This window comes from Heterodontus francisci, chromosome 23 (assembly GCF_036365525.1).
Source record: "Heterodontus francisci isolate sHetFra1 chromosome 23, sHetFra1.hap1, whole genome shotgun sequence".
Classification (NCBI taxonomy): domain Eukaryota; kingdom Metazoa; phylum Chordata; class Chondrichthyes; order Heterodontiformes; family Heterodontidae; genus Heterodontus; species Heterodontus francisci.
The window spans coordinates 19,573,789-19,585,938 of NC_090393.1; the positions used below are offsets into that span (position 1 = coordinate 19,573,789).

Genomic DNA, 12,150 nt, shown 5'->3' on the forward strand with positions numbered 1-12,150 from the left:
TTAGTATTAGTAAGGCGGCTGTATTGGAGAAATTAATGGTACTGAAGGTTGATAAATCCCCAGGACCTAATATTCTATATCCCAGAGTGTTGAAAGAGGTAGCTATGGAGATAGCGGATGCATTGGTAATCACCTTCCAAAATTCTACAGATTCTGGAACGGTTCCTGCAGATTGGATGGTTGCAAATGTTTGATGAACCTGTTGGCGTTTTTTGAGGATGTTACTAACAGAATTGATGGGCGGGGGGGGGGTGGAAAAGAAGGGGTCGGTGGACGTAGTATACTTGGATTTTTAAAAGACTTTTGATAAAGTCCCCCACAGGAGGTTAGTTAGCAAAATTAAAGCATATGGGATAGGAGGCAATATACTGGCATGGATTAAGGATTAGTTTACAGGCAGAAAACAGCGAGTAGGAATAAATGGGTCATTCTCGCTTTGACAGGCTGTAACTAGCAAGATGCTGCAAAGATCAGTACTTGGACCCTAGCTGTTCACAATATATATTAATGATTTGGACGTGGGGACCACATGTAATATTTCCAAGTACACCAAACTAGGTGGGAATGCATGTCGTAAGGAAGATGCAAAGCGGCTTCAAGGGGATTTGGACAGACTAAGTGAATGGGCAAAAACATGGCAGATGGAATATCATGTGGGAAAAATGTGAGGTTATACACTTTGGTAGGAGGTACAGATGTGCAGGGTATTTCTTAAATGGTAAGAGATTAGAAAGTGTAGATGTACAAAGGAACCTGGGTGCCCTCGTCACTAAGTCACTGAAAACTAAACATGCAGGTGCAGCAAGCAATTCGGAAGGTTAATGGTATGTTAGTCTTTATCACAAGAGGATTTGAGTACAGGAGTAGCAAAGTCTTGCTTCAATTATATGGAACCTTGGTTAGACTGCACCTGTGCTGTACTGTGTGCAGTTTTGGTTCCCTTACCTTAGGAAGGATATTATTGCCATAGAGGGAGTGCAACGAAGGTTCACCAGACTTGTTCCCGGGATGGCAGGACTGTCCTATGAAGAGAGATTGGGGAAACTGGGCCTGTATTCTCTAGAGTTTCGCAGAATGAGGGGTGATCTCATTGAAACCTACAAAATACTTAAGAGGATAGACAGGGTTGATGCAGGTAAGGTGTTTTCCCTTGGTTAGGAGTCTAGAACCAGGTGACACAATTTCAAAATAAAGGGGAAAGCCACTTAAGACAGACATGAGGAGAAGTTTCTTTACTCAGAGGGTTGTGAATCTTTCGAATTCTCTACCCCAGAGAGCTGTGGAAGCTCACTGAGTATGTTTAAAGCAGAGATTGACAGATTTCTAAACACCAATGACAAAGGGATATGGGGGTAATGTGGGAAAAAGGCATTGGCGTGGATGATCAGCCATGATCGTATTGAATGGCAGAGTATGCTTGATGGGCTGAATGACCTACTCCTGCTCCTATGTTCCTGTGTAAAAACAATTGAACGCTTGCAGTGGTGTCTAGAGGATTAAATCCTACTAGTTAATGAAAATGATTTCACACCACTCTGCAGGTACTCAAATCACAGAACCAAGTTCAAGGAAAATATGAATAAACTGGATAACAATAAGGACCACCCATCTTAAAAAGGAATTCACTTTACACTCTGGGAGCAAAGTTCTGCACACATCATGGACACTAATTTGAAGCCAACGAAACCCACAGCAAAGTAAGGAGGCAGGAAAACTTGGAACCCAAAACTTGGAAGAAATGGGCATTAAATGGCTGCTTCTGGAACAAATACAATAACACCAACTAAAGAAAGCAGACACAGGCCTTCAGACTCCCACAGATTCTGCAGTTGAAGTTGCAGATATACTTGGTTTTGATTGTAAATGGGAAGGTAATTAATTTCTCTTTGGTTGGTCTCTTCTTTCAAATTCTTCTTCGTTTTGTTTGGTTCCTATGAGAGCTGTCTCTGGTGTTTCCTCCAAGACCCTCTGGTATAGATAATCTTCAGAGACTCATGCAGATTTCTCCAGGTCCAATGGATTCCTTCATTGAAGGATGCAGTTTTCGATGACAACTCAGACTGGGATTTTGAACTTAGCACCCGAGGGGCCAGTGCTGGCTCACTCAAATTATAAATAGGAAGAAAATTTGTTTACACAATTTTGTTTGCATCACTGCATCAGTTCTATCCCTAAAGGTTTTACAAAAAGGATTGAACCCATCATGTTGAACTCTAATCCTGACAATTTGAACGTGATTACAATGAATTTACCTTGTCATAGTCATATTGGGAAGAGCAGCGAGCGTCAAACCTCAGATAGAGGCAGCGTGCACCAGGAATGTGGACAGTCTCTTTGAACTTGTAGTTGTCCCTCACAGGATGGACTGTTTCTACTGTCTTCCCTGCTGCCCATGGGGCAGGGATCTTCAAGCCAGTCAGAAAGCCAGGCTCTTCCTTTTCCTCCAGCATACGGTAGTTCCTAGTGAAAAGGAATTAATTTAGCAGCATTCTAACATTTATCAGTCTTAATTCAAGCAATTTCAATACAATCCTATACCAATCCAGACTGACAAGTGGAACATTTAAACCCTCAATTAATGCACCTGGCAGTAGGTGGTACAGTCAGCATCTAGCTCCCATATATTGTTTCAACTAAATAGGCTACGGAGTACTGGGCTAACAAAGTCAAGCTATGTAAAGGCAGACTAGGTTGCATGTTAGGTGGTGGTTCATTTCCCACAGAATTGGGAACCTATGGAATAGGCTGTCAGCTTATGCGATGAACACTCATTTGTCGGAAAAAAAGGCAAATACTGCAGATGCTGGAAATTGGAAATAAAAACAGAAAATGCTGAAAATGCTCAGCAGGTCTGGCAGCATCTGTGTAGAGAGAAACAGAGTTAATGTTTCAGGTTGATGACCTTCAGTTCTGATGAACTGTCATCGGTCTAAAATGTTAACTTTGTTTCTCTCTCCACAGAGGCTGCCTGACCTGAATATCTCCAAATTTTTTGTTTTGATTACTGATATGTTGAATTCATTCAAGTGAGAGCTGGACCTATTTCTGGCTAGGGCAGAGGTTACCTCATATGAGAGGCAGGTACTGTGTAACATTAATCAGAGCTAGAGTGATCTCTTGGAACAGTTTCAATCACCTAAAGGATTAGAAGAATGTTCCAGATTTTTCACCTAATTGGCCTGGATTTTTAAATCTTGCTTTTCACCTCTCCTGGTGGGGTGGGGAAATGTACATATACGCACAAGACATCGTAATTGCGTGCGACAGGCTAGGTGGATTTGCACATCATTTGCTATCCCTCATTTTTCGAATGTTCACATATCAGCAAGCTTTATAAGTTCAGAAGTAACTATGTCACAAAAGACTACCCAAGAACAAAGCAACAGTAAAATTACAAAAGCAAATCAGTAAAATTAGCTGCTTTTAATCAACTGATTATCAAAGGTGTGGTTATTTTGGCATTTTTGCTGCAACTGACGTAACTCCACAGTGATAAGTTCCGTGAATCAGTGAGTCTCACTGCTGGCTCAACATCACACTGGAGCATAAATCTTCAGTAGGTTCAAAAAATGTACAAAGGGTCCACTGAATCTTCCAGACACTTGATAAACTTAAGCAGAGAGTCTATTTAAATGTTTTACAAGTGTCAATGTTCCTACCAACATTCAAGTTTAAAATTTACCAGCCAGCAGCATAGCTCTGTCCATTTGTGCTGAGCCCATGCATGTATAAATGCAGAACTCTTTACATCATATAAAGCAGGTTCACAGCCAGCAGTATTAGTCAGTAGCTACACTGCAACCTCAACTATTCAGTAACATTCACAAAGATTAGATAGCGATTGCAAATTTCACAGTTTGCCAAACCATAGAGACATTCAGCCCACCGACTCTATGCCGGTTCTCCACGCAGCTACCCAGTCAGTCCCACTCCCTGCTCAAACCCTGTAGCCCTTCAAATTTATTTCCTTCAAGTGACCATCCAATTTCCTTTTGAGGTCATTGATTGTCTGTGCTTCCACCAGCCTTATGGGCAGCGAGTTCCAGGTCATTACCACCCACTGCGTAAAATAGTTCTTCCTCATATTCTCCCTGCACCTCTTGTCCAAAACCTTCAATATAACCATTTGCTTTTTAAATGTGAAATAATTCCTGGAACTAAAATACAAGTGAAATTTTATCCTGATCATAATCAGATTAACATCCATCACCTGTCATCCAAAGAGGGGAGCTTCCCTGACTGGCTTTGTTCAGTTCCTGCGTAGGGGTCATCACCTATTTCCGTGAAAACGGGAACTTGTGTTTTCAAGAGCAAAGCAGTCTACACAAGAGAACAGGGTATTGAACTTTACATATGTAATGGATGAGAGTCAACCAGACAGTCATGGTTTTAATCATCTGAAAAATGAATGATTTAGTCAACTTCTGGAACACAGATACAGCTTCTATTCAAATATTTACTTTAAAAATACAGGAAATAAAATGAATAACTGAGTTGCATAATGATCAGCTGTGGGTGCACCACACACACTCTACAAGACAGACAGTCCAAGAGTTAGGGGAGAAGGAAAGAAAAGCCTATGGCACAGGTTCCATCACCTGGTTAGAAAGTAAAACCAGCAAAGGTCATAACCTTCCTGCCCTTTCCATTAGGGAACAATGCATGGCTTGAATGAGCAGTAGTAACATAAAACACTCACCCAACACAAGTGCTAGGCAATGACCACCTCCATCGAACAACATCAAGATCTAATCATCCCCCCCTTGACATTCAACGGTATTACCATCACTGAATCCCTCACCAACATCCTGGGGGTTACCATTGACTAGAATGGTAACTGGACCAGCTATATAAATACTGTGGCTACAAGAGCAGGACAGAGGCTGGGAATTCTGCGGCAAGTAACTCAACTCCCCGAAGCCTTTCCACTATCTACAAGGCACAAGTCAGGAGTGTGATGGAATACTCTCCACTTGCATGGATGAGTGCAGCTCCAACACCACTGAAAATGCTTGACACCATCCAGGGCAAAGCAGCCCACTTAGTGGCAGCAATGTGTCCTATCTACAGGAGGCGCTGCAACAATTCGGCAAGGTTCTTTTTACAGCACTTCCCAAACTTGTGACCTCTACTACCTAGAAGGACAAGTGCAACAGGTGCATGGGAACACCAACATATGCAAGTTCCCCTACAAGTGATGGGTAGGCGGTGGCGTAGTGGTATTATCACTGGACTAGTAACCCAGAGACCCAGGGTATTTCCTTGGGGACATGGGTTCGAATCCCACCACAGCAGAAGGTGGAATTTGAATTTAATTAATAAATCTGGAATTAAAAGCTAGTCTAATGATGGCCATGAAACCATTGTCGATTGTTGTAAAAACCCATCCGGTTCACTAATGTCCTTTAGGGAAGGAAATCTGCTCTCCTTACCTGGTCTAGCCTACATGTGACTCCAGACCCAGAGCAATGTGGTTAACTCTTACATGCCCTCTGAAATGGCCTAGCAAGCCACTCAGTTGTACCGAACCGCTACGAAGCCAATAAAAAGGAATGAAACCGGACGGACCACCCGGCATCGACCTAGGCACTGGAAACGACAACGGCAAACCCAGCCCTGTTGACCCTGCAAAGTCCTCCTTACTAACATCTGGGGGCTTGTGCCAAAGTTGGGAGAGCTGTCCCACAGACTAGTCAAGCAACAGCCTGACACAGTCATACTCACGGAATCATACCTTACAATGTCCCAGACACGGCCATCACCATCCCCCGCTATGTCCTGTCTCACCAGCAGGACAGACCCAGCAGAGGTGGCGGGACAGTAGCATACAGTAGGGAGGGAGTTGCCCTGGGAGTCCTCAACATCGACTCTGGACCTCATGAAGTCTCATGGCATCAGGTCAAACATGGGCAAGGTAACCTCCTACTGATTACCACCTACTGCCCTCCCTCAGCTGATGACTCAGTACTCCTCCATGTTGACCACTTGGAGGAAACATTAAGGTTGGCAAGGGCACAAAATGTACGCTGGGTGGGGGACTTCAATGTCCATCACCAAAAGTGGCTCGGTAGCACCACTACTGACCAAGCTGGCCGAGCCCTCAAGGACATAGCTGCTAGACTGGGTCTGCGGCAGGTGGTGGGGGAACCAACACGAGAGAAAAACATACTTGACCTCGTCCTCACCAATCTGCCTGCTGCAGATGCTTCTGTCCATGACTGTATTGGTAGGAGTGACCACCACACAGTCATTGTGGAGACCAAGTCCTGCCTTCCCATTGAGGATACTGTCGTCATGTTGTGTGGCACTATCACAGTGCTAAATGGGATAGTTTTCAAACAGATATAGCAATGCAAAACTGGGCATCCATGAGGCGCTGTGGGCCATCAGCAGCAGCAGAATTGTTCTCAACCACAATCTGTAACCTCATGGCCTGGCATATCCCCCACTCTACCATTACCATCAAGCCAGGAGACCAACCCTGGTTCAATGAAGAGTGCAGGAGGGCATGCCAGGAGCAGCACCAGGCATACCTCAAAATGAGGCGTCAACGTGGTGGAGCTACAACACAGGACTACCTGCATGCCAAACTGCGTAAGCAGCATGAGATGGACAGAGCTAAGCAATCCCATAACCAACGGATCAGATCTAAGCTCTGCAGTCGTGCCACACCCAGCCGTGAATGGTGGTGGACAATTAAGCAACTAACTGGAGGAGGTGGCTCCACAAATATCCCCATCCTCAATAATGGGGGAGCCCAGCACATCAGTGCGAAAGATAAGGCTGAAGCATTTGCAACAATCTTCAGCCAGAAGTGCCGGGTTGATGATCCATGTCAGCCTCCTCCTGAAGTCCCCAGAATCACAGATGCCAGACTTCAGCCAATTCGATTCACTCCGCGTGATATCAAGAAACGACTGAAGGCACTGGATACTGAAAAAGCTATGGGCCCTGACAAAATTCCGGCAATAGTACTGAAGACCTGTGCTCCAGAACTTGCCACGCCCCTAGCCAAGCTGTTCCAGTATAGCTACAACACTGGCATCTACCCTGCAATGTGGAAAATTGCCCAGGTATGTCCTGTAAACAAAAAGCAGGACAATTCAAACCTGGCCAATTACCGCCCCATCAGCCTACTCAATCATTAGTAAAGTGATGGAAGGTGTCATCAACAGTGCAATCAAGCGGCACTTGCTTAGCAATAACCTGCTCAGTGATGCTCAGTTTGGGTTCCGCCAGGGCCACTTAACTCCTGACCTCATTACAGCCTTGGTTCAAACATGGACAAAAGAGCTGAACTTAGGAGGCGAGGTGAGAGTGACTGCCCTTGACATCAAGGCAGCATTTGACCGAGTATGGCATCAAGGAGCCCTAGAAAAACTGAAGTCAATGGGAATCAGGGGGAAAACCCTCCGCTGGCTGGAGTCATACCAAGCGCAAAGGAGGATGGTTGTGGTTGTTGGAGATCAATCATCTCAGCTCCAGGACATCACTGCAGCAGTTCCTCAGGGTAGTGTCCTGGGCCCAACCATCTTCAGCTGCTTCATCAATGACCTTCCTTCAATCATAAGGTCAGAAGTGGGGATGTTTGTGGATGATTGCACAATGTTCAGCACCATTCGTGACTCCTCAGATACTGAAGCAGTCCGTGTAGAAATGCAGCAAGACCTGGACAATATCCAGGCTTGGGCTGATAAGTGGCAAGTAACATTCGCGCCACACAAGTGCCAGGCAATGACCATCTCCAACAAGAGAGAATCTAACCATCTCCCCATGACATTCAACAGCATTACCATTGCTGAATCCCCCACTATCAACATCCTAGGGGCTACCATTGACCAGAAACTGAACTGGAGTAGCCATATAAATACTGTGGCTACAAGAGCAGGTCAGAGGCTAGGAATCCTGAGACGAGTAACTCACCTCCTGACTCCCCAAAGCCTGTCCACCATCTACAAGGCACAAGTCAGGAGTGTGATGGAATACTCTCCACTTACCTGAATGGGTGCAGCTCCAACACTCAAGAAGCTCGACACCATCCAGGACAAAGCAGCCTGCTTGATTGGCACCCCATCTACAAACATTCACTCCTGCCACTACTGACGCACAGTGGCAGCAGTGTGTACCATCTACAAGATGCACTGCAGCAATGCACCAAGGCTCCTTAGACAGCACCTTCCAAACCCGCGACCTATACCAACTAGAAGGAGAAGGGCAGCAAATGCATGGGAACACCACCACCTGCAAGTTCCCGTCCAAGTCACACACCATCCTGACTTGGAACTATATCGTCGTTCCTTCACTGTCGCTGGGTCAAAATCCTGGAACTCCCTTCCTAACAGCACTCTGGGTATACCTACCCCAAATGGACTGCAGCGGTTCAAGAAGGCAGCTCACCACCACCTTCTTAAGGGCAATTAGGGATGGGGCAATAAATGCTGGCCTGGCCAGCGTCGCCCACATCCCATGAATGAATAAAAAAAAAGTAATACACTACCCTGACTTGAAAATACATCATTGTTCCTTCAATGTCGCTGGGTCAAAATCCTAGAACTCTCTTCCTAACAGCACCATGGATGTACCTACACCACAAGGACTACAGCCATTCAAGAAGGTGGCTCATCGCTACTTTCTCAAGGGCAATTAAGGATGGGCAATAAATGCTGGCCATGCCAATGATGTCCCAATCCCATGAACAAATAAAAAATAGTAGTGACAAACTACAAGCTCACAATAGGAAATAAAAACAAGAAATGCTGGAACCACGCAGCAGGTCTGGCAGCATCTGTGGAAAGAGAAGCAAAGTTAACGTTTCGGGTCAGTGACCCTTCTTTGGAACAAGCAAATATTAGAAATGCCAAAGGTTATAAGCAAGTGAGGCGGCGGGGGGGGGGCCAAGAGATAACAAAGGAGGTGTAGATTGGATAAGGCCACATAGCTGACCAAAACGTCATGGAGCAAAGGCAAACAATATGTTAATGGTGTGTTGAAAGACAAAGCATTAGTACAGATAGGGTGTTAACGGACTGAAGATTGAACAGTAGCAAGTACAAACATGAAAAAAAAAGTGGGTAAGCAAACTGAACAAACTAAAATGAAATGAAATAAACAAAAACAAAATTGTAAAAAATATAAAAAAGAAAATAACTAAAAATAAAAGTAAAACGGGGGGGCCTGTCGTGCTCTGAAATTATTGAACACAATGTTCAGTCTGGCAGGCTGTAGTGTGCCTAATCGGTAAATGAGATGCTGTTCCTCGAGCTTGCGTTGATGTTCACTGGAACACTGCAGCAAGCCCAGGATAGAGATGTGAGCATGAGAGCAGGGGGGAGTGTTGAAATGGCAAGCAACCGGAAGCTCAGGGTCCTGCTTGCGGACTGAGTGGAGGCGTTCCGCAAAGCGGTCACCCAATGTAGAGGAGACCACATCGAGGCTCACAATAGGATTCACAAAGTAGATTACTTGTTTTTCTGCAGAAAACAATACCAGAGTTGTTAAGAGTTCAACCAGTTCCAGCAGATTATGAATGTAAAATGATAGCACTGGGCCAGAAATGAAAAGAAGTGCAACATGTACCTGCATTGCAGTAGCACACCTAATAACACAGTAACAATGCCCCACCAGTTATGCACATGGGCGCAATTTAAAAAATAATTTATTAGCGAACTCTCAAACATACAGTAATAAAATGCTTCAAAAATTTCATTTTCAAACTACAAAGCTGCCCCAATGACTCAGCAATTTTGAGTCATACAAACTTGAAAGGTCCCAGGTTCAGTTCAAGAGCCTTTTCGAGTTAGTTAATTTCACTAGGGTAGGAATGTAGACATGCTTGGCCATGGATCTCCACTCCTGACTGCTGCACAACAAACCTGACAAGAAGCCCATTTGTAGGGACATCAGTTGAGAGTAGGAACAAATATCTGCCCAACATTGACCCTGAAGGTTTGTGTATAAATTAACTGGTCACTTGGTAATGTGGAATCCAACCCTGCAAGGAATCATTACCTTCAAGAGAGGAAAGGAAATAAGAAATCTTGCAAGTGGAGCAAAGAAAAAATGTCTGGAAACAGGAGAGTGGAGCTAGCTGTTCTTATCCCAATGCAACTGTGCCAAAGGAGCATGGCACAGATTGATGCCTGAAATACCCTGATGGCAACTAAGGGAGTTGTTAAACAGAAGGCATGATCTTTCGTCTTTACTCCCTTGCCCCCTATCTTGGGAGGAATGCAGATGTTAAATCATTCAACTTTCACACATTTACTCGTGGTCAACAAATAGTATGTATGGGGGTTGGGAGGGTTGGGGGGTTGGCAGGGTTGGGGGGTGGGGGGGGGGGGGAAAAGAAAAAGAAATCTCAAAAATAAAATGCAGATAAACCAAAATAAATTACAAAACATAGAAGTGACATAAAATAACTGGAGAGAATATGAAACATGTATTTTTCAGGGGTTATGCAAGTCAAAGTTTAGATTCCAGTCATTATAAATGGATATTCCAAAACAGTTCAAACTTTAAAATACAGTTCTTTACCTGGCTGGTGTAGAGAACAAGCTGAACAAGCTGTGGCATGAGTGCATCTGCCATAATTAGGGTCTGCAGGTTTGGGTGCATCAGAGAGGTCAGCAATACTGGCAGCAAATGGCCCAACATAGTGGCCTTAGTGATCTGCTCCAAGCCCTTCAGCCTGCAGTGAAGAATCAATCTCAGCTTGTAACCAAACTGGTTAAACAAAATCATGGAATTTTATAACACTGGCTTTCTGGAAGAATTTATCTTCACATTTTAAGTTAACTCTCAGCAACAGGGACAGGAAAGTAAACAGCGTTCCGGAGATGGAGAAGGAGCAGAGGGTGAAGAAAGGTTCTTACTTCTGATTAACCAATTCCCTCTGCATCAGAGTTTTACTGGACGATAACACAATGCTTAATGCACAGAAACAGGCCATTCAGCCCATCGAGCCAGCTCCACTATTATTAATGGTGGCAACTATCTTGCTGATCACATAAGCCTTAATACAGTTCACCCAAGAAGGCATCGCTCTCTTTTATACACTTTAATTGACTTTGCAGCTATCAATCCACATCTCTGAAGTTTTTCCTAGATTTGTTTTCAACTGGCTTAGCTCAAATTGTAAGATTGCATTTCCTTGCTCTGAACTTCCCTGCTACAGGAAAAAGAGTTGTTCTATATACCTTAAACTAGTTTACCCCTTGACCTTCAGCACTCCAGCAGAATTAACCCAAATTTACCAAGTCTTTCATCATAAGTCAGTCCATTTATCCCAATCCTGGAAAATCTAATACCCAGAACATTAACCAGTGTCTTCTCTTCAAAGATGCTGCATGAATTCCTGTGCATTTCCAGCCCGATTTATTTTTGAATCAGATTTCCATATATATTTTTACATTTCTACCTCTCGTCATTACATTGAAATGCATCCTCGTTTAATTCATCTCCAATTGAAAATGGGAGCAGGAGTGGGCAAAGGGTGCGCAACAGTGAGAGAGACACAGACACACAGACACAGGGGTGACAGCAAACGAGAGGGGGAGGGGCAAAGACGAAAGAGGGGGATGACGGTGAGAGGGGAGGAGAGAGAGAGCAGGGTGCGAGAGGGGGAGAATGAAAGCGAGGGGGAGAGCGTACATGTGAAAACTACTTAAGGTAGCAAAGGTCTGCTGTTCTCTTGGAAGGTTACAATCATAACTAATAGATCGACTACCCTGGTTTCTGCACATTAGTCATCAGTAATTTCAAAAGCTATACCAAAAAAATTACAGAACTGATAGTGTTGGTAATTGTGATCCATAACCCAACTGATCAGTCTAAACAGTACAAACCAGCACCATCCCACAACTGAATAATGCTTAAACCTCCACCAGAGGGCACTGTCAATTACCAAATCTGCGGGGAAGCAACAATGAAACATATCCTGTATAATCAAGAAACATACTTGTTAGGTTAAGATTAATAGCTGTACTGACCTGTGCTCTTTGTCAGCCACTTCACTGTTAATAACAGACATGGTGACCCGCTGGAGTTTTTCAAGTACTTCATCACATCCTGCCAGGATTTTGGCGGCTAGTGCTAGGATACTGGTCTGGAGCTCCTGCATCAAAGAACGAAACAGCAAAGCAAGTGAGTCAT

The 12,150-nt window shown here is 44.2% G+C and overlaps 1 protein-coding gene across 1 annotated transcript in view; it reads right to left on the minus strand.

The window, feature by feature from the left end:
* Positions 1-12,150, minus strand: part of LOC137382906 (probable E3 ubiquitin-protein ligase HECTD4) — a 361,123-nt gene that overhangs the window by 145,776 nt on the left and 203,197 nt on the right. The window contains exons 18-21 of the mRNA XM_068055483.1: positions 11,988-12,112; positions 10,534-10,687; positions 4,211-4,320; positions 2,253-2,460 (exon numbers count right to left, since the gene is read on the minus strand). Coding sequence (XP_067911584.1) covers positions 2,253-2,460; positions 4,211-4,320; positions 10,534-10,687; positions 11,988-12,112 — 597 coding nt within the window. The remainder of the gene's footprint in view (positions 1-2,252; positions 2,461-4,210; positions 4,321-10,533; positions 10,688-11,987; positions 12,113-12,150) is intronic.